The 23,359-nt window shown below is 37.3% G+C and overlaps 3 protein-coding genes across 3 annotated transcripts; 2 read left to right on the top strand and 1 right to left on the bottom strand.

Annotated features, from left to right (window-relative positions):
• Positions 1-13,267: 13,267 nt before the first annotated feature.
• LOC139849548 (uncharacterized) lies at positions 13,268-13,717 on the bottom strand. The gene has a single exon (XM_071839191.1). The coding sequence runs from the start codon at positions 13,715-13,717 to the stop codon at positions 13,268-13,270; it is 450 nt and encodes a 149-aa protein (XP_071695292.1).
• A 7,252-nt stretch (positions 13,718-20,969) lies between these two features.
• LOC139849547 (uncharacterized) lies at positions 20,970-22,072 on the top strand. Its single transcript, XM_071839190.1, has 3 exons — positions 20,970-21,275; positions 21,372-21,528; positions 21,708-22,072. Exons 1-3 carry the CDS (start codon positions 20,970-20,972, stop codon positions 22,070-22,072), a joined length of 828 nt encoding a protein of 275 aa, XP_071695291.1.
• Positions 22,073-22,111: 39 nt separating this feature from the next.
• LOC139849546 (uncharacterized) lies at positions 22,112-22,682 on the top strand. The gene is made up of 2 exons (XM_071839189.1): positions 22,112-22,174; positions 22,281-22,682. Exons 1-2 carry the CDS (start codon positions 22,112-22,114, stop codon positions 22,680-22,682), a joined length of 465 nt encoding a protein of 154 aa, XP_071695290.1.
• Positions 22,683-23,359: the final 677 nt, after the last annotated feature.

Here is a 23,359-nt window from a genome sequence, read left to right as displayed (position 1 = left end):
TAGATGATCAGTGGCTCACCGTCTCCGTGTGGTATACGAAGAGCTTTATCTCCACAAATAATATCGGCTCTTATCTTGCTTAACCAATCCATACCGACGATCACGTCAAAACTTCCCAATTTGATAGGTATCAAATCAATTTCGAAATCTGCACCAGCTATGTTGATAATAGCTCCTCGACTAATATGGCCAAATTTCTCAAGTTTTTCAATGGCGACCTTCGACAAGCATACTCTCTTTTAACGGGACTAATGACCAATTAATCTTATCGCAAAAATATCTACATACATAACTTCTATCCGCACCAGTATCAAACAAGACAGAAGCTAAAAGATTGTTGATTTTGAATATACCTGTCACCAAGTTGGGGTTTTCGCGTGTGTCCCTTGCATTAACGTTGAAAGCTCTACCACGGGGTCATCCACCATCTTTTCGCTTATTTGGACACGCATTTCTGAAATGGCCCGTCTGTCCGCATTCATAACACTTCTTCAGTCCATTGGTGTTCGGCTTCCCATTCAAAGTGGTGACCTTGCAGTCTTTCCCGATATGCCCAGTCCGTTGGCACTTTTCACAAACAATATTACAATACCCAGTGTGGTGTTTGTAACACCTCTTGCATTGAGGTAGGGTTCCCTTATAGTTCGGGTTGGAGTTGGTGTTGTTGTTGGGGTTGGGGTTTCCACCATTGCTGTTTTGTCTCTTGGCGGGGGTTTGATCGTAGGTTCTCCCCCTGTTGTTGTTGTCCCACTTTCTCTTTTCACTACTACCAGCTTCAAACTTAGCCTTCTCCGGCTCATCAATGGTGATTTGATTCATGAGTGTATGCGCCATGCGCATTGCTTCGGGAACATTCGGTGGCTTGGACGAGGTGACATTACCCTTGATGGACTTAGGGAGTCCCCAAAAGTATCTCTCCATACGCTTGAATTCTGGGGTGACCATTGTCGAACACATCAGGGCTAACTCCAAAAATCTCCTGTTGTAACCATCAAGGTCGTTCCCAAAGGCCTTTAACTGCTTGAATTCCATTTCCATCTTTTGTATCTTGGTTCTCGAACAATACTCCTCAATCATGGCACACTTAAATTCTTCCCATGGCGTAGCATACGCCTCATCAATGCCTTGTGCCTGTGCCATTGTGTTCCACCACGTGAACGCGCCGTCAGACAGCGTGCAAGAAGCAAATTTGGTTTTGTTGTCCTCCGAACAGTTGCTAACTCGGAATACTGATTCTAGCTTTTCGAAACATCTAGTGAGACCAACCGGTCCCTCAGTGCCGCTGAAGTTATGTGGTTTACAGCTCTGGAATTCCTTGTAAGTACACCCATTTCGAATGGGTTGAATAACCGGTGGTGGTGGCGGTGGCGGTGGAGCTTGGGGTTGCATTTCCGCAATGGCTGCGGCTACACGTTCTTGGATCATCTCTTCAATTTGAGCAGCAGTAGGTGTGGATCGACAGTCAGCCATGATGTTCTAAACAAAAATTTTGACTCAAGTCAAAATCCAGTATTCAAATAGTAATAATACAGTATACGACAACCAACATGGAATCAACACATCACATGTTATTAAATAACGCATCTAGGTACAAATACCACAGAATCATCGTACAGTAATGTAAATAGAACATCGTGCAAGAATTAAATAACGCAAAGTTCCATTCATTAATAATAAGTTGCATACATCTGAATAAGTCCGTACAATACATAAGTGAAACATAAAACTACAACTAGATTACATAATGAAATCTAAATACAAAAGCCCTACGGTGAAGGTGGGTGTAGGATGTCCATAACATGGGCCATCTGGTCCTTTAGCTCAGCAACTCGAGCTCGGAGGATCTCCACCTCCCTTGTCAATTCCTCGACAGTGGGAGATGGTGGGGCAGGCGGTGCTGGCGGTGCTGGCGGTGCGGGTGGTGCCGGTGGTGCAGACATTACATAACGGGGTGCAGATGTTCCAGCTCCAGAAATCGTCAGTACGTAACGGGGTGCCTTACGCACTTGTGGGTCGACAGGGTACGGCACAAGCCGCTTACGAGCAGTAACCCTACGACGCCGACCAAATGCGTCAGTGAAAGCACGACCTCCATTCACCCCTGGAATGACGGTGCCATCAAAATAGTACCGCTTCTTCGGCGGGGTGGAGGGTGCCTGTATAGGTATATCAGCAGGGTCCTCATCATCACTGGAGTCGTCTGAGGAGGTGTCGTCGGATGAAGCATCAGTGGATGATGGGTCATCCGAATCATGTGGTGGCTGTACGGGTGGCTGAACTGGTCGTCCTTGAGCGGCCATCATCTGATTGTACCTAGTGGGTCCGATCGGAATGAGACGTCCATCAGGGGCGCGTCGGCACCAATGGCGATACCGGTTACGGAAAGGACCTTCCCCAAACTCCGCGGGAATCACAATCTCACCGGAGCGGGGCTGTGATCCTGAGGGTCCAGGGGCAGATGGAGCTGGAATCTCCGAAGGGTCCTGGGCTCCGCTAGAAGTAACCACTGGGGCAGGCACCTGGCTGCTAGTCCCGGAAGATGAAGTGCCGGGGTCACTCGTGGGTAGCGGGATCGGTGTGTCGGCAGCAGCAGCAGCAGGTGGGGTGGCTGACGAGTCTGAACTGCCCAAAATGATAGCAGGTGGAGTATCCGACATCTGAACAAGGAAAAATAAATATTTCCATGTCAGTAAGTCATAAAGCAAGCATGTATTAGGCCAACAGTTTAAATCATGTATAACAATAAGTAGCATGGCAATAATAACGAATCGTATAGAAGTAGCATGCAATCGAAAGCAAGTAATATCATACAGTAGTGAAATCATGTAATAGCATACGGCATATATCAGTAAAAGTAAGCAGCAGCATGCAGTAAGTTCAGCGAAAACAAGTAAACTAGCAAGTTGTAGATTAGTCCTATTAGTGAATCCTACTCGGGTCGGTCTTAGACTCACTACTGCAACCTAATTCCCTGCAACTAATGCTCTGATACCAAATGTAATGCCCCGTACAAAACCATCGTGTACGAATCATCAACAACAGGATCATTACAAGGTTAAGTACTATATGCTGTTTCAAAAGAAGTTGCATTCAAGATAAAAAGATGACGTCATAACCGACATCATTTGTTTTACACCAACTGTATGCTTCTACGAATAGCAAGAATGAATAAATGTATGTGACCCTTAGGTCGTTACAAAACATAGTTTCAAATGTATTAAAGTTTGAATGCAAGATAAACAGTTCATGCGGTGATGACTCTAGAGCAGCGGGTGTCTACAGCAAGACTAGCACGATAGTGGAAGCAAGTAACCTTAAGCACCTGAGAAAAACATGCTTAAAAACGTCAACACAAAGGTTGGTGAGCTATAGTTTAAGTATAACAGTATGTAAGGTAGGCCACTAGATTTCAGTGCTACAAAGAGCGTTTCAAAACAGTATGATAAAGTATATGTTAACTGTGGGCACTTGGTAACTAACTTAACGTTTATACCCCCTGAAAGTACACTTGGCAAGTGCGTATGTTTACGAAGTATTAAACACTCGTTAAATGCTAGCGTGACTAGCCCGAGTGGGGATATCAAACCCTATGGATCCATATCTAAGATTCGCGTTCACCGGTTCAAAAACCAATGACTAAACGTTACCGAGCTAAAGGGAATGTTTCTGCCGTTATATAACCCACACATATATAAAGTTTAAGTACGCGTGCCTAGTATGTAAAACATAAAATCCGCATGTATTCTCAGTTCCCAAAATAAGTTAAAGTAAAAAGGGAATGCTATAACTCACAATGATAAAGTAGCGGTAAAGTATGACTCGGAAAGTAAGCAAGTAATGAAGGTTGTCCAAACGGGTCCTCAACCGAAGTCAAATAGTACTAAGTCAGAAAATCATCCGAATAGGTTTAAAAGTATGTAAATAAGGTCTTAAAGGTCATCATCATTCATCATTAAACAAAAGGTGTAAAGTAAGTTTCGTTCAAGTAAGAGTTTTAAACAAAGGCTGAGTTCGGTCAGTCACCATGGCCTCTATACCTACTGAAATAAGGTGAGACCAGTGGCCATGGCTCCGTCTATTAGTCCTTTAAGTGTGGTAAAAATTACAGAAGCAAACTCGTCTTCGTTTGACCGTGGCGACGGCCTAAGTGCGAGTAGGTCTGAATTTTCAGCACAACGTTAAATGGACATAGTGACGATCGGAGGGCCATAAATCCTAAACCGTAACTCGGATTAAGACGAGTCCTATATGAAAAGTTATCTACTCGAACAGAGATATCTAAAAATCATAATTACAGTAGCCTAGGTCGTACAGGTCAGACACATAAACAGTAAAACAGTGGGGTTATTAGGTTCCTGTGGTTCTTGGTGCTCGATGCTTATCATGGGTCTCATCCTTGATGCGTATAGCTTCAAGTGTACAACTCGTTGATGTGTTTGCATCATTTTCACCAAGGTTTGACCATCATAACCCAAGTGTAAGTCTAAGACATGAAGCACAACTCACTTAAGTGTTGCAAGTGTTTTGATGAACCAAAGTTACATCAAAAGTCTTAGATTTAACACATACAAGAAATGTAAAAGTATTATTGAACTACAAACTTGAAAGTAAACTAACTAATCAAGATCTTAAGATGTAGAACATAGTTCTTAGTTAGATCTTGAAGATCCAAGACTCAAAAGTCTATATCTAACATAAGTGTACAAAGTTATAATTAAAGAAAGCTTACTTACATGTTCTTGAACTTTTAAAGTTAACTTTTAGTTCAAGATTAATGAGATCAATGTTAACTAGTAACACTTGACCAACAAGAACATAAATCATGAAATTAAAGTGCAAGTAAATGAAGTAAATAAGCTAGGTAAACAAGTTAATAAGTTCATGGGTTGCATACTTTAAAGATTCAAACCAAAGTTTGATCTTTAGAAAGTAAACTTTAAGTTTACTTCATGAGCTTCAAGTATGATTTACAACCATGAACTTACAATCTTTTTAAAACAATAATTGTAGAACATAACTAGTAAGTTAGTTCTTGTGTGTTCTTGTTATGAACAAGATAAATGAAGAACAAACTAGTAAGTTTGATTCTTGAAATTAGTAAAGAATAACTACAACAACAAGTAAGTACTTGAACATTAAACAAGAACATGTAACAAAACAACATTGAACAACAAATGATGATGATGTTTAAGGGTTGTTATGGTAAAGGTTTTAAGCAAGGAGAAAAGAGAGAAAAGTGTTCAAGTTACTTACAAATCTATGAGAGAAAAGAGAGAAAATAAAAGCAAGTATGTGTGTGTTATGGAATGAGAGAAAACTAGTGAGTTTGTAATAAGAAAATTTGAACCAAAACACCCCTAAAGGGTCCCCAAGGCCGACGGCCTGCAGCTCAACAAAGGGGGAGGCAAAAAAACCACTAGTTCATGCATGGTAAAGGTATTAAAAGTTGGTTAATGGAGTTGATTTCATGGGGATTGTGTAGTAACTAGACTCCAAGTCTCTTAAACTAACTAGTTCATTCTAAAAAGTGATACTTACAAGTGTTAGTGGGCTAACTAAGTCCATTAATATGGGTGGGGTGGGCTTTATAAGCCCATGTTCAATCATAAAGCCCAAGTATGTATTAATTAACAAATTAATCCAAGTAAAAGTCCATTAACACTAATAAAGGCCCAAGTAATTAACTAATAACTTTAGTTAATTAAAATGATTAATAAAACTTAATCATGAATGTAAATAATATTCTAAAAATATTATTCGTGAAAGTTTCGTGTGTCACAAAGACGTTTCGGGCAATTAAAGTCAAGTACGGGCAATCATGACAACATGTAAATGTAATAACATACATTCGATAAATCAAAAGTATTAATAATAACAATTATTAATAAATAAACGTTAAAAAATCTAGGATCGTTACAATATCTTCTATATTAGTGAAGGAAGCGCTCTAATTTTTATTTACTTTAACACCTTCGATGAGTGTCACTTATAATAAGCTACTTTTTTTTTTTTTTTTTTTTTCAAAACGTGTCCAATGCAGTCAACTAAGGAGGCCCACATATGTAATTTATGATATCCACGTCTCAATATTTGTATAAGCAATTAACACCATAAAGATTCTAGACTTGATGCATAATAACGGTTATATTAGTAAACAAATCATTATCATTAGCAAAATATACGTCGGTGATACATATACAACGCAAATAAACAGCTACGGAGTAATTAACGAGCGGTGGCTACCCTAGATTAATTCGCAAATAACATGTATGATCGTAATAGATATAATATCAGTATTCATATTATATACTCCGTAACAATTTTCAATCATAAGCAAATGTATATATTAAACTAATTAAAAACATGCCATGCCAATTCAGTTTATAACTATTACTCGTAGAGATGTTCACAAAATAATATAATTATTCAGTTTATGTAACATAAATATTGAACTTCAATCCTCTTAAGAATATATCCAACAGTTTATTAAGTTTGTTAATCCCATCAGTTTCGTAATTTTATATATAAAAATCTGTTTAAGTTTGTAGGAAAATTGTATACGAAACTGAAACAATTATACATATTATCACAAACGTAATAATCAGATAGACAATATGTATAATAAATAATCATAATAAGAACGAAAAGGATAGAACGATCTGTAAAATTAATAAGAAAATGATCGTTTGTATTGATAACTTTTAAGTATTTGATACAAGCTTAATTGTTTTTAATCTGTTACAAAGCTAAGTGTTTTTATACACAAAAATCTCTAACGGCTATTTCCTAATGAAGTTAGGCTCCATTGTTACTTTTGGAACCACTTTACTCTAAAGGGAAAGATGCTGTGGGGGTTGACTGTTGTGGTTGACTTATATCCGTTGAAACTTGGAACCATATGCTGTCTTGTGGTCTTCTAAATATGGAAATGATGAAGATAACATCTTCTGATCCTAAAGTCAAATTACCTAAAATGGTAATTTGACTTTTATTGACTTTGTAGTTGTATTCTAACACTCCCCCTCAAGTTGAATAGTGGGGTTTCCAATGTTCAACTTGCCGAGAACTTCGCTGAAGAGTCTTCCGTTGACTGATTTGGTGAGGATGTCGGCTAGTTGGTCTTCTGATCTGATTGATGGTAAAGAAATGATTTCACCATCTAATTTTTCTCTAATAAAATGTCGATCGATTTCAATATGTTTAGTTCGATCATATTGAACGGGGTTTTCTGAAATAGCGATTGCTGCTTCATTGTCTCACAAGATTTGGATAGCTTCTTTTGGGGGGAATCCTATTTCTGTCAAGAGCTTTCGAATCCATAAAGCTTCCACCACTCCCTTTGCGATTCCTCTAAATTCTGATTCGGCACTTGATAAGGAAACGACCTTTTGTTTCTTACTCTTCCACGCAACTAAGTTTCCTCCAACTATTGTGAAGAAACCTGAAGTTGATCGTCTATCTCCTTTTTCTCCAGCCCAACTTGCATCCGTATAAACTTGTGCTTCAAGGTGCCCATTCTTTTTGAATACAACTCCATTGCCTGTTGTTTTCTTTAAGTATCTGATGATCCTCATTACAGCTTCAATATGGTGAACCTGTGGTTGATGCATAAACTGGCTCACAACTCCAACTGCATGTGCTATATCTGGCCGAGTGTGAGCAAGATAGATGAGTTTTCCCACCATCCTTTGGTATTGCCCTTTATCAGCAAGATCAGCTTCATCTTCCATATATAGCTTTTGGTTTGGAATCATTGGAGTGTCAGCTGGTTTGCAATCAATCATACCTGTTTCTGCAAGAAAATCAAGAATATACTTCCTTTGACAGATAAATATTCCCTGTTGGGACCGTAATACCTCAATCCCCAAAAAATATTTAAGTCTGCCCAAGTCTTTCATTTCAAATTCTTTAAATAAGTTCATTTTTAAGTTAGAAATTTCATCTTTATCATTTTCTGTTATTATCATATCATCAACATAAATGATTAAGCATGTAATTAAATTTCCTTTTCGTTTAAAAAAGAGAGTATGATCCGAGTTACTTTGTTTGAAATCATATTTTCTCATAAATAAAGTAAATCTCCCAAACCAAGCCCTTGGAGATTGTTTTAACCCATATAAAGATTTTTTAAGTCGACAAGCTTCCCCATTTTTGAAGTTTTTGGAGAATCCTGGAGGAGCTTCCATATAGACTTCTTCTTTTAGTTCACCATGTAGGAAGGCATTCTTCACATCAAATTGGTGAAGTGGCCATTCTTCATTTGCAGCAACTGAGAAAAGAACCCTGATAGTATCAATCTTCGTAACTGGTGAGAAAGTTTCGGAATAATTTATTCCATATGTTTGAGTATATCCCTTGGCAACTAGCCGGGCTTTGTATCTTTCAATGGTACCATCTGGTTTGTATTTTATTGTAAACACCCATCGATTCCCTACTGGTTTTTTCCCTAGAGGAATGACACATTTCTCCCATGTGTCACTTTTCATGAGTGCTTCCATTTCTTCCTCCATGGCCTTCTTTCATTTTTCAGATTTCATGGCTTGATCAACACTTGATGGGATTTCTTCAGAATATAGAGCCGAATTGAACTTTTTCGCTTCACTTGATAGGTTTCCCTGTGCAATATTAGCCATAGGATACCTTGACCTTTTAGCTTCTTGTTCCGGAGAATATCTTTTTGGCGGTATACCTCTGTTGACTCTCTGAGGTAAGACATATCTTTCTGTGGTTTCATTTTCATTTGTGTTATCGGAAGTTGTGTTGTTTTGTTCCTCTTGAACTGGATGTTCATTGTTTGAGGAGATTTCGGTGGGATCAGAATCTTGTGGCACAGTATTTGGTGAATCGGGATTTGGGTTTGGTGACTCGGGACTTGAGTTTAGTGACTCGGGACTTAGGTTTGGTGACTCGGGACTTAGGTTTGGTGACTCAGGACTCGAGTTTGGTGAATTGGGACTTGGGTTTGGTGTTGATGTTTGGATATTGTCGGATCTAGGTATCCATTGTATCCAACTTAGAGTGTCGTTATCCTCTTTCTCCCCCTCACTCGTGAGTTGGGTATGATAAAAATATTCAGTTTCGAGAAAGTCACAATTCATAGTAGTGTAGACATGATGTTTCTTTGGACTATAGCACCGATACCCTTTTTGGTTGATCCCATAACCAACCATCACACACTTTTCTGCACATGGATCTAGTTTGGTGCGCTCACTTTTTGGGATGTGAACAAAGACGGAACACCCAAATATGCGAGGTTCAATGCTAATTGAGGTCGGAAGGGTATGAAATTGGGAAAGAGTATCTTTAGGAGTTTTTGTGCCCAAAATTTTAGTAGGTAATCGGTTGATAAGATAGGTAGCGGAAGCAAGAGCTTCGGGCCAAAAACTTTTCGGAGCCTTGGATTCAATTAATAATGCTCTTGTCATTTCTAAAAGTAGTCGATTTTTTCGTTCGGCAACACCATTTTGCTCAGGAGTATGAGCACACGAGGTTTGATGAATAATCCCATTATTTTCGCAAAAAAGTTTCATTGATGAGTTTACAAACTCACCCCCATTATCGGATCTTAACATTTGTATGTTTTTATTAAATTGGGTTTGTACCATTTTATAAAAGTGAGAAAATTTCTCAAAAACTTCTGATTTGTGGGTTAGAAAATAAATCCAAGTCATTCGGGTATGATCGTCAATAAATAAGACAAAATATCGAAAAGTTTTTCCTCCAATAACTGGTGCAGGACCCCATACATCCGAATGAATTAAAGTAAAAGGTACATCTTTCCTTGTATTACTAGGTTTAAAAGTGCTTCGGTGGCTTTTAGCCAAAATACACGTTTCACAATTTAAAGTAACATTGGACGGAAAAAGACTTGGAAATAAAGCATGTAAGTAGCCTGCAGACGGATGACCCAACCTTCTATGCCATAACCAAGCTTCCCTCGTAGGTGTTCCGTGAGCAAGCATCACGGTACCTTGTTGGGTTACTTCGTTCACATAGTACAACCCACCCCGTTCGGTACCACGCCCAATAATCACCCCAGTCCTGATATCTTGTAGGATACAGAAAGTGGGGTGTAGTAAAACGGAACAATTTAATTCTTTTGTAACGTGACTAATAGACAACAGTTTATGAGACAGGGTTGGAATATATAAACAGTTGGACAATTTCATAGTCGAAGTAATGTCAATTCTCCCACCCCCTTCAACTTGAACAATGTCCCCATTGGCCGTTTGAATTTTATTGACCCGAGGTTTTGATTCGGAACAAAAATCGGATTTTTCAAAAGTCATGGTGTGGGTAGCACCGCAGTCAAAAATCCATTCATTATTATTTTTTATTTTGTTTGTAACAATATTAATTTCCCCATAAGAATGCTTATTTTTTAAATTTGAAGACTTTTTATCATTAAAGGATGTACAGCAAGTAGACTTGATTATATTTGGGCCATTGCTATTTTTACTACCTTTAAAATGGGTAATCTTAGTTGGGTTAATTTTTGGCTCATCATGACATATATTAGAGGACATTTTAAAAGGGCTAGTAATAATTGATGGTCTATTAGACTTAAAATTACAATTCGAGAATGTTCCTTTATTTTCAAACATTTCTTTTGACTCTTTATTTGTAAAATAACTGTGTGATTCATTCCTTGAAAAGTCATTTGACCCTTTATTTGCCTCCTTGTTACTTGAAGGGTTTCTAACTTGGGAAGAGAGCTTCACTTTACAGCTCATCCCACCCATTTCCATCTCATCGTTAATTTGTGAAGTTTTTAATTTAGGGTTTAACCCTATTCTTCATGTTGAAGACACCAGAAGTGATTTATTTCAACAATTGATTGTTCTCGCAATTGTATAGGGTTTTCCCTTTTCAATTTGATCGGTTGTTGCAACAGAGGGTTAGAGGTCTTTTTCCTCACCATTTTAGTCGAATTATTAAGTTTAATACCAGGGTTAAAATTCGGGCTTGAGGGTTTTTTTCTCACCCTTTTTCCTGATTTATGCAAATTAAAATAGGAGTTTTTATTAGGGTTTGAGATTTTTAATCTCAACCCTGTACCTCGATTGATTGCTGAAGTGTTGTTTGTTGTTACCTCACTGTTGTTTCTGACCGCTGCTCCAGTCGCCACTGTCGCTGCCGTCTTTGCCACTGTTGTCGCCGTCTCCGCCATCTTCAGCCTTTTTCCTTTTTGGTAGGCTATGAAGTTTTCGGTTCTGGTGGTGACCAGTGGTGGTTTACAGAGAACATTAAGGTAACTATTTTTAATCAGCCTCAGTTGTTCAGGTTTCATACTACTGCTGGTTCGATGAATTAAGCTACCGTCAATTTTTGACATGGAAGCTTTTTCTTTTTTTTTTTTTTTTTTTTTTTTTTGGGAAAATGATTGAAGCTAAAAAAAACGGTTGTCTTGATCCAAGATCGACACCGTTAGCTCTGATACCATGTAAAATTAATAAGAAAATGATCGTTTGTATTGATAACTTTTAAGTATTTGATACAAGCTTAATTGTTTTTAATCTGTTACAAAGCTAAGTGTTTTTATACACAAAAATCTCTAACAGCTATTTCCTAATGAAGTTAGGCTCCATTGTTACTTTTGGAACCACTTTACTCTAAAGGGAAAGATGCTGTGGGGGTTGACTGTTGTGGTTGACTTATATCCGTTGAAACTTGGAACCATATGCTGTCTTGTGGTCTTCTAAATATGGAAATGATGAAGATAACATCTTCTGATCCTAAAGTCAAATTACCTAAAATGGTAATTTGACTTTTATTGACTTTGTAGTTGTATTCTAACACGATCTACCCGATTTGACGATCTAACCGAATTGAAGGGTTGAACCGGGCTTGTGTTTGACACAATTCCCTTAAACAGATTCGACGTCTATTCCCAGGGTACACTGGCTCGAAGCAGCGTACTGCCGGACTTGAACACTTGCCTGAAAGGTAACCGGAACGGGGAGACCTTGTTGCAGCTGAGAGAGAAAAACTAATTGTGTTTGTGCTCTCTAGTTTTTGGTGTATATTTCTACAAGCCTAAGACCTTTATTTATAGTGAAGACTATAGCCTTAGGTTTGCTTCCACAACCGATGTGGGACAAAAACACTTTTATTCTTCAAGTTAATTTTGCACAAACCTATCAACTTTGAGACTCGATATCTCATTCACCTTTAATTCGTTTTGGACACACTTTAAGTCATTGTAAAGCCCCTGTCAAGGACTACAAAACCCACTAAATGATTATTAATATATATAAATTTATCATATATTAATTAGTGTCCAAAGTTGGTGAAAAACACACTTGTTTTTTAACTAATTTTCCAACAGTTTAACAGTGACCCAGAGTTTCGTTTTGGGTCGAATTCCATTGAGCAGAGTGAAGATATCTTTGGTATTGGAGAACTATTAGGTTATAATTTAAATGGTTGTCATAAGCTTCTGAATCGTGTAAACGAAGTTAATAGTTTTAAATGAAGATCTTGTCCATCAATAGTTACGGGTCCGAAATGATCGCCAAGCGTTCTTGGATAAGGGAAATGTGTATTTCATTAAAGGTTCAATTCTTGGGGATTCAGGAATCTAAGATGTCTCGTCTTCATATGTTTCGTTTGAAATCATTTAGGGGCAATCCCAATTTTGATTATGCTTTGTCTTTAGCTAGAGGGTTCTCGGGTGGTATTATCTCGTTATGGGATCCTAATTCTTTCTCTAAGATTTGTATGTGGTGTGATTTATATTATGTGATTGTTAAGGGGATGTGGATAAAAGAAAACTTGGAGGTTTTTATGGTTAACGTATACGCTCCCCAATCATTAGCGGATAAAGAGTTATTGTGGCAAAAGTTAACGAATTTTATGACTGAACACCCAGGAGATTATATTCTCATGGGTGATTGGAATGCGGTAAGGTGTAGAGATGATCGATGCGGCTCAGAGTTTTGCCCGCAAGAAACTCGTTCGTTTAATGATTTCATTGATGCAAATGAGTTATACGAGATCCCCCTCGGAGGTATTCGGTTCACTTATCGCAATAAAGTTGATAACACACTCAGTAAACTTGATAGGTTTTTTATTTCTAATAATATTTTCAATGTTGTTGATGATTTTTTTTTTTTAAAGCAATAAATTATATTCCCAATTCTCAAAGCTACAAAGGTGCACATAGGACCTGCATGGACTATTTGTAACCATACAGGCTAGTACAGTCGCAACAAATATTTACATGTACAAAGAGATGCTAAGCAAGCATCTTAATACCACAACAAATTTAAACAAGAAAACATGACGGGCTATGAAACCAATTGTGCCAATCAATTACCCTTCCTTTGTTCCTTTTCGCAATCCACTCGTAGCTTTTGATTTGGATTTCGCTTAATGCAACCGGAGCGCTCCAACATTTATTTTTGAAAACCGCATGATTTCTATTTCGCCACAAAAGATAGGTAGATACCCAAATCACCGCTTGCCATATGAGCTTGCTCGAATCCGAATATTGTTGTCTCACATCCCCTTGTAGAAGATCTTCAAGACTCAAATTCATTACCCCACCTAAACTCCACCATCCATATACTTTATTCCAAACCTCAACCACTTTTGAACACGAGAGGAGGGAGTGACCTTCTGACTCGAGATCATTGTCGCATAAAGGACAACGGACCGAGTGGAGATCGATCCCTCTTTTATCTAGTTCCGTACGCACCGGTAGACGTTTTTTCATGGCTCTCCAAATGAACACTTCCACTTTTTTGGTACTAAATTGTTTTTCATTGTTCCCTTCGCATTTGCATCCATACCTATCGTCTTCTCGTTTATCAATTGTGTCAGGCCCTTCGTTGTGAACAATTTGTTGCTGCTGCCGTCCCATCCCCAAGTGTCAAGCTTATCCGGGTTCAAGCAAACTGAGTTTAACAAAATGCCAAGATCAGAAAGTTCTCTTGTAGCTCGCCCATACGGATCCCTTGACCAGTCCCATTTTGCCGTGACCTTTTCTCCATCCCAAACAAGTTTGTCTTTTACTGATACACTTGTGTTTTTTTCCAGCCTCACAAGTCTTTGGAATCTGTCCCGTAGTGTTGTCTTCCCGAGCCACACGTCGTTCCAAAATGAAGTAGATGCTCCATCGCTAATAACACGAACAAAAGAGTTTTTAAATTGTACTCCAAGTGACTCAATCATGTTACCTGTTGCAATGACATTTGCCCACACAGTTTTGTATGACTTTAGAGAAAAAGGAACATGAACATCAAGTCCCCCCGAAGGTCCATAAATACTAGAAATGACCTTAACCCATAAGGAGTTGGTTTCGGATTTATACCTCCACCACCACTTACCGATTAAGGCCAAGTTTTTATTTTTGAGTGAACCCAAGTTTAACCCGCCCGACCCATAATTACGCATTACATCTTCCCACTTAATCCAAGCGATGTTGGACTTATTTCCCGACCCACCCCAAAAAAAGGAACGCCTTACACTCTCAAGTTTTTTGATCACACAAGTCGGAACATGGAAAAGTGAGAAGAAGTACAACGGTAAACTATTCAACACCGATTTCACAAGGGTCAAGCGTCCACCATATGACATCGAACGTGCTTTCCAATCCGATAGCCGCTTCTCAAACTTATTTACAATCGGTGACTAACTATCCATCGTATTCATCTTGCCACCAACCGGGATACCAAGATAAGTAAAAGGGAAGGAGCCCGTGTTGCAACCAAAGTGTCTAGCCATGTTTTCAATCACATTCTTGCCAACATCAACACCAACACCGTATAAAGTGCTCTTTTGGTAGTTTACTTTAAGGCCCGATGTGAGCTCGAAGCATTTTAGAATCATCATAAGGTTCCTGAGGTTGCCTTCGCACCAATGTCCGAAGAAAATCGTATCGTCCGTGTATTGGAGGTGCGAAATAGGGATATTATGAAATGTCCCGTTCTTATTGATTAAAAACATTCCATATTAATTGATTTCGTTGCGAGGTTTTGACCTCTATATGAGACATTTTTCAAAGACTGCATTCATTTTTAAAACAAACCATAACCTTTATTTCATAAATAAAGGTTTAAAAAGCTTTACGTAGATTATCAAATAATGATAATCTAAAATATCCTGTTTACACACGACCATTACATAATGGTTTACAATACAAATATGTTACATCGAAATCAGTTTCTTGAATGCAGTTTTTACACAATATCATACAAACATGGACTCCAAATCTTGTCCTTATTTTAGTATGCAACAGCGGAAGCTCTTAGTATTCACCTGAGAATAAACATGCTTTAAACGTCAACAAAAATGTGGGTGAGTTATAGGTTTAACCTATATATATCAAATCGTAACAATAGACCACAAGATTTCATATTTCAATACACATCCCATACATAGAGATAAAAATCATTCATATGGTGAACACCTGGTAACCGACATTAACAAGATGCATATATAAGAATATCCCCATCATTCCGGGACACCCTTCGGATATGATATAAATTTCGAAGTACTAAAGCATCCGGTACTTTGGATGGGGTTTGTTAGGCCCAATAGATCTATCTTTAGGATTCGCGTCAATTAGGGTGTCTGTTCCCTAATTCTTAGATTACCAGACTTAATAAAAAGGGGCATATTCGATTTCAATAATTCAACCATAGAATGTAGTTTCACGTACTTGTGTCTATTTTGTAAATCATTTATAAAACCTGCATGTATTCTCATCCCAAAAATATTAGATTTTAAAAGTGGGACTATAACTCACTTTCACAGATTTTTACTTCGTCGGGAAGTAAGACTTGGCCACTGGTTGATTCACTAACCTATAACAATATATACATATATATCAAAGTATGTTCAAAATATATTTACAACACTTTTAATATATTTTGATGTTTTAAGTTTATTAAGTCAGCTGTCCTCGTTAGTAACCTACAACTAGTTGTCCACGGTTAGATGTACAGAAATAAATCGATAAATATTATCTTGAATCAATCCACGACCCAGTGTATACGTATCTCAGTATTGATCACAACTCAAACTATATATATTTTGGAATCAACCTCAACCCTGTATAGCTAACTCCAACATTCACATATAGAGTGTCTATGGTTGTTCCGAAATATATATAGACGTGTCGACATGATAGGTCGAAACATTGTATACGTGTCTATGGTATCTCAAGATTACATAATATACAATACAAGTTGATTAAGTTATGGTTGGAATAGATTTGTTACCAATTTTCACGTAGCTAAAATGAGAAAAATTATCCAATCTTGTTTTACCCATAACTTCTTCATTTTAAATCCGTTTTGAGTGAATCAAATTGCTATGGTTTCATATTGAACTCTATTTTATGAATCTAAATAGAAAAAATATAGGTTTATAGTCGAAAAAATAAGTTACAAGTTGTTTTTGTAAAGGTAGTCATTTCAGTCGAAAGAACGACGTCTAGATGACCATTTTAGAAAACATACTTCCACTTTGAGTTTAACCATAATTTTTGGATATAGTTTCATGTTCATAATAAAAATCATTTTCCTGAATAACAACTTTTAAATCAAAGTTTATCATAGTTTTTAATTAACTAATCCAAAACAGCCCGCGGTGTTACTACGACGGCGTAAATCCGGTTTTACGGTGTTTTTCGTGTTTCCAGGTTTTAAATCATTAAGTTAGCATATCATATAGATATAGAACATGTGTTTAGTTGATTTTAAAAGTCAAGTTAGAAGGATTAACTTTTATTTGCGAACAGGTTTAGAATTAACTAAACTATGTTCTAGTGATTACAAGTTTAAACCTTCGAATAAGATAGCTTTATATGTATGAATCGAATGATGTTATGAACATCATTACTACCTCAATTTCCTTGGATAAACCTACTGGAAATGAGAAAAAAAGATCTAGCTTCAAAGGATCCTTAGATGGCTTGAAAGTTCTTGAAGCAGAATCATGACACGAAAACAATTTCAAGTAAGATTTCCACTCGAAATAAGATTGTTATAGTTATAGAAATTGAATTAAAGTTTGAATATGATTATTACCTTGTATTATAAAGATAACCTACTGTAAGTAACAAAGGTTTCTTGATCTTGGATGATTATTTAGAATGGATTTAGAAAACTTGGAAGTAAACTGGCAATCTTGGAAGTATTCTTGATTTTATGAAACTAGAACTTTTGGAATTTATGAAGAACACTTAGAACTTGAAGATAGAACTTGAGAGAGATCAATTAGATGAAGAAAATTGAAGAATGAAAGTGTTTGTAGGTGTTTTTGGTCGTTGGTGTATGGATTAGATATAAAGGATATGTAATTTTGTTTTCATGTAAATAAGTTATGAATGATTACTCATATTTTTGTAATTTAATGAGATATTTCATGCTAGTTGCCAAATGATGGTTCCCACATGTGTTAGGTGACTCACATGGGCTGCTAAGAGCTGATCATTGGAGTGTATATACCAATAGTACATACATCTAAAAGCTGTGTATTGTACGAGTACGAATACGGGTGCATACGAGTAGAATTGTTGATGAAACTGAACGAGGATGTAATTGTAAGCATTTTTGTTAAGTAGAAGTATTTTGATAAGTGTCTTGAAGTCTTTCAAAAGTGTATGAATACATATTAAAACACTACATGTATATACATTTTAACTGAGTCGTTAAGTCATCGTTAGTCGTTACATGTAAATGTTGTTTTGAAACCTTTAGGTTAACGATCTTGTTGAATGTTGTTAACTCATTGTTTATTATAACAAATGAGATGTTAAATTGTTATATTATCATGATATTATGATATATAATATATCTTAGTATGATATATATACAGTTAAATGTCGTTACAACGATAATCGTTACATATATGTCTCGTTTCGAAATCATTAAGCTAGTAGTCTTATTTTTACATATGTATTTCATTGTTAATACACTTAATAATATATTTACTTATCATTTAACATAATTAACCAAGTGTATCAATATCTTAATATGATTCATATGTACCTAGTAAGACGTTGTTATAACGATAATCGTTATATATATCGTTTTCGAGTTTCTTAAATTAATAGTCTCATTTTTATGTATATAACTCATAACTCATTGTTAAAATACCTAATGAGATACATACTTATAATAAAATTATGTTAACTATATATATAACCATATATATGTCATCGTATAGTTTTTACAAGTTTTAACGTTCGTGAATCACCGGTCAACTTGGGTGGTCGATTGTCTATATGAAACCTATTTCAATTAATCAAGTCTTAACAAGTTTGATTGCTTAACATGTTGGAAACACTTAATCATGTAAATAACAATTTCATTTAATATATATAAACATGGAAAAGTTCGGGTCACTACATATTATCCCTCCCGACGTTTACACCAACAAACAGATTATTCCTAACGGCCATATTTGTCAAAACTTTTAGTCCTTCGACATCTAGGATAAAGAGAAAGGGTAATAGCGGGTCTCTTTGCCTCACCCCTCGTTCGGGCTTGAACTCGTCTGTTGGCGACCCATTCACAAGAACCGATATAGATGCAGTTTTGAGGCAACTAAGGATCCACGTCCTCCATTTATCCCCAAACCCCATGATCTTCATAATCTCAATTAGAAACTCCCAATTCAAACAATCAAATGCTTTCTCAAAGTCCACTTTGAATACAAGACTCTTAAGACGCTTTTGTTTTAAGAAATCAAGAGTCTCATTAGATATTAGGGCTCCGTCCATGATGTTCCTACCTTTGATGAAAGCACTTTGCTCAAAACCTACAAGATTTAGAATAACCATTTTAAGCAATTTGAAAGAAGTTTCGCGACAATTTTGTAGAAGCTTCCAATTAAGCTAATCGGCCGGTACTCATTAAGACAAACTGGATCAGCTTTTTTCGGTACTAAGGTGATAAAGGATGCGTTGCACCCCTTGGAAATATCCCCGGTATCCCAGAAAGATTGTATTGCATCAACAAGATCCTCCTTTATTATGTTCCAGAATTTTTTATAAAAGCCAAAGTTGAACCCGTCCGGCCCGGGGGCTTTCGAGCTCCCACAGTCAGAAATTGCAGCCCAAATTTCCCCTTCTGAGAACTGATTTTCCAGCTCCTGTGCTTCGGCAGGGGAGATGCAGCTTAAGCCCGAAGCATTACGCCCATCACAACAGCCTAGTAAGTTAGGCCTGGTAATGGTTTTGTTACTAAAAACTTCACGAAAGTGGTTCATTACAAATGCTTTCACCACCCCCGGGTCTTCACACCATGTGCCATTGATGTTTAAACCTCTGATATTGCACTTATTGTATTTTCTTCGGATTGAGGCGTGGAAGAATTTGGTGTTTTCGTCACCCTCGAGAGTCCACCTAATTCGGGCCTTTTGTTTCAACATATTTGATTTGGATTTTTCCTTTTCCAACCATTTCCTCCGAGTCTCTAACCAACATAGTCTGTCAACATCATTTAGTCCTCCATTTTCGGCAATCTTCTCCCACTTATCAACCTCACCTTTTAGTCTTTCAATCTCATTATCAATATCACAGTATTCACCTCTACTCCATGCTCTTAACTCAAATTTTACATTTTTTAGCTTATCTCCGAATTTACAATCTTTCTTTGACCCCCGAACCTCCTTCGACCATGCATCTCTAATTATAAGATCCACACCTTCTTTAGTCCACCATTCATCGAAAACTTTAAATGGTTTCGGACCATAATCGATTAGCTTATCTCTAAGGACAAGAGGGCAGTGATCCGATTCTCTTCTATCTAGAGCCGTGACCGAGAGGTCGTCCCATAAACTCAAAAATTTCCCATTCACAATTAAACGATCTAACTTACTGAATTTTACCCCATCGTCACTAATGCGTGTGAATCTTCTACCATTAATCGGGATTTCGATCAAGTAGTTTCTGACAATAAAATCATTAAACCGATAAGCACTAGCACGATTAAAAACACAGTTCAAACGGTCCGAGTGCGTTCGAACTTCATTAAAATCACCACATAGCACACAAGGGACATCAATGTTTGTCAACAGGTTGTCTAACGATTCCCACAGTACCTTCTTAGCTTTGTCGTTGTGAGGTCCATAGATGTTGATAATAACTGACTCAACTCCTAACCCAATCCAAACCCCTCTAATAGCAATAAAATAGGTATTACCAACCGCATTGTTAACTTTGAACCTTGTATTATCCCAAATGATGAGCATACCCCCCGAATACCCGATTGACTCCTTTTGAACAAACCCGAAGTAGTTGTTGCCCCATATGCCTTGAACCCAGCCATCCTCAAGGTATTTACACTTGGTTTCCTGGAACACAGCTATGTCTGGTCTATTGCTACAACATAGACCTATTACCCACCCATATTTACCATCAACACGAAAGCCACACACATTCAGTGATAAAATCTTCATTAAAAAATGCAACAGACGAAATAAAACAGGAATTAACTTACTGTGGATTGAGGTTTGACCACCTCAATCCGATTTGCTCCCCGAATTCCCTAATCTCCACATCGTTGACAGAAAAATTCTCGCCATTCACCTTTCCTTCCGATTTCGATTTAGAGGTCCCCTTGCCCTGATCCGGTTTACTGCCACAATTTTTACATCTTCGCCTACCTTTATCACCAAAATTCGATTTACATCTAGCCATATGCCTGAGTCGTTTGATCCTAGATGAAGCTTTCCAGTTCCCAATTAATTCCCAATAGCAACCCTCACAGAAGGAGTATTCAGACGAGTTGTTATTGTGCGACGAGTTGGTTTTTGACTCATCTGGCGATCTTGTTGTTGATGATTTGAAGGGTTCCGTGTTGGCGCGTGGTTATTCGGATCACTCACCTATTTTACTTTTTCAAGACAAGGTTGATTTTGGCCCAACATATTTTAAGATCTTCGAATCATGGTTTGCTCGTCCTGGTTTCGATGATGTTCTTAAAAACGCTTGGTGTAGTATTAATACTGATCACATGGTAGATATAGTTGGGAAACTCAGATTGCTAACGTCTCATTTAAAGAGTTGGATTTCTTTGTCCAGGTCCAATGAAGCTACGCAATTAAAGAGTCTTGAAAAGAAAATCAATGACATTGACTTTGTCATAGATGCTGGTAATGCCGATGCTGACCTTGTTCAATTACGTAATCGTTTGTTTAATGAACGTGATGACATATCTAAATTGGAGGCAATTGACTCGATTCAAAAATCTAGAATTAAATGGGATGTCGAGGGAGATGAAAATTCAAAAGTTTTCATTACTCTCTTAAACATAAACGTGGTATTCAACACATTCAAGAATTGATGATTGACGGGTCTTGGATTGTTGATCCGGTGGCAATTAAAGATAAGTTTTTTTGATTTTTACAAAGCAAAGTTTGATGAGCATAAGACCGGTGCAAGTTTTTCCTACATCGAGCCTCACTATAAATTAGACACTGATGAAGCTAGTTTCCTTGAAAGAGAGGTAGACGACATGGAAATCAAACGTGCAGTTTGGGATTGCGGTAGTTCCAAAGCTCCAGGCCCGGACGGTATTTCTTTACGTTTTATTAAATATTTTTGGGACTTACTTCAATATGATATGTGTAGGGACATAAAGCTGTTTTTTGTGAATAATATCATGCCTATTGGGGCTAAATCTGCGTTTTTTCATTGATCCCGAAGGTGAGAAATCCTGTCTTAATTACGGATTTTCGACCTATTTCTCTAGTGGGTTGTTTCTATAAGATTGTAACGAACATTCTTACGAACCGGATTTTACATGTTATTGACAAATTGATCAGTCCCGCTCAGTCAGCCTTTATCTCTGGTCGCCAGATTCTAGACGGTCCGATGATGTTAAGTGAAATTATTTCATGGTATAAAAAATCTAATAGGAAGATGCTCATGTTTAAGGTGGACTTTGAAAAAGCCTACGACTCGGTGAATTGGGATTATCTAATATTCATGCTTTCTTCTATGGGGTTCGGTCAAAAGTGGTGTGAATGGATTATGGGGTGTCTTAAATCCGCCAAAACTTTAGTGTTAGTTAATGGGAGTCCTACTAGAGAATTCGATATTAAAAGAGGTTTATGACAGGGAGATCCGTTAAGTCCTTTTCTTTTCATTATAGTGATGGAGGGTCTTCATTTAGCTCTTAATCGTGCTGTCGAAAGTAATTATATCCGTGGCATTAAGGTTGGTACAGATAATATTCGTTTATCACAATTTTTATACGCGGATGATGTTATTATTTTTTTCAGAATGGAATACTCGTGAATTACAACTTGTTCTTGTTATTTAGGAGATTTTTTACTTGGTGTCGGGGTTACGTATTAACGTAGCCAAATCCCATATATTTGGGATAGGTGTTGATTCAGCCGAGGTTTGTTCATACGCAGCCGCTACGTCTACTAGAGTTGGTTCGTTCCCGACAAAGTATCTTGGCATCCCCATTGGTTCAAATATGAAGCATTCTAACTGGGACTCTTTGGTTGATAAATTCAGGAATAAGTTATCATCGTGGAAGGCTTCATTAATTTCTTCCGGTGGTAGATTAACTCTAGTAAAATCTGTCATGGGAAACATTGGGATCTGTTTCATGTCTCTTTTTAAATGCCCGGAAAAGGTTTTAATAGTGCTTGAATCGATTCGGGCGAGGTTTTTTGGGGTGGTAATAGTTCCTCTAAGAAAATTTCATGGGTAAAATGGGACAAAGTTCTAACTCCATTCGATCGTGGTGGTTTAAATGTGGGGAGTCTTAAAGCTTTCAACATTGCTTTACTCCACAAGTGGCGGTGGCAGTATTTATCTAATCCGAATGATTTATGGGTCACTATTATTGATGAGGATCAAAGGATCCGTTGAAAGACAAACGCTCTTCGCAACAAACAATTAAAACAACAACGTGCTTAATTGATATAATATTCACGCAAACAATACGTAAATATGAAAAAGGAGTTATTAAAACTCAAAACAATTTTATTAATTCAAAGTGCTCCATCGGTACGTGTATATGGGGAGTATATATAGATAATACGGAGTGATGATAAGCATTGATCACCGACCTAGACTCCAGACCAACATAGACTCTTAATAATCCTAAACTATCTCTAAATAATTCAACTAATAGATAAACTTTAATACTCCGTAATATGTTGCCTAAATTAATAGAACTTTAACAAAAGATTAACTCTAATAATTAACTTTAACTTTGCCTCCAAGTTATCTTTCGAGTCTTGTTAGTTAGTTCCACATCAGTCTTCCCCACCTCAAAAGAACTCGCCCTCGAGTTCCAACTCAAACAAGACAATATCCCTGGATCAAAGATAAACCAATCAATGACAACTCGGTGAACATTGCAACTCAAATAAAATAATATGC

This window comes from Rutidosis leptorrhynchoides, chromosome 5 (assembly GCF_046630445.1).
Source record: "Rutidosis leptorrhynchoides isolate AG116_Rl617_1_P2 chromosome 5, CSIRO_AGI_Rlap_v1, whole genome shotgun sequence".
Taxonomy (NCBI): domain Eukaryota; kingdom Viridiplantae; phylum Streptophyta; class Magnoliopsida; order Asterales; family Asteraceae; genus Rutidosis; species Rutidosis leptorrhynchoides.
This window is presented reverse-complemented; position numbering and strand designations above follow the sequence as displayed.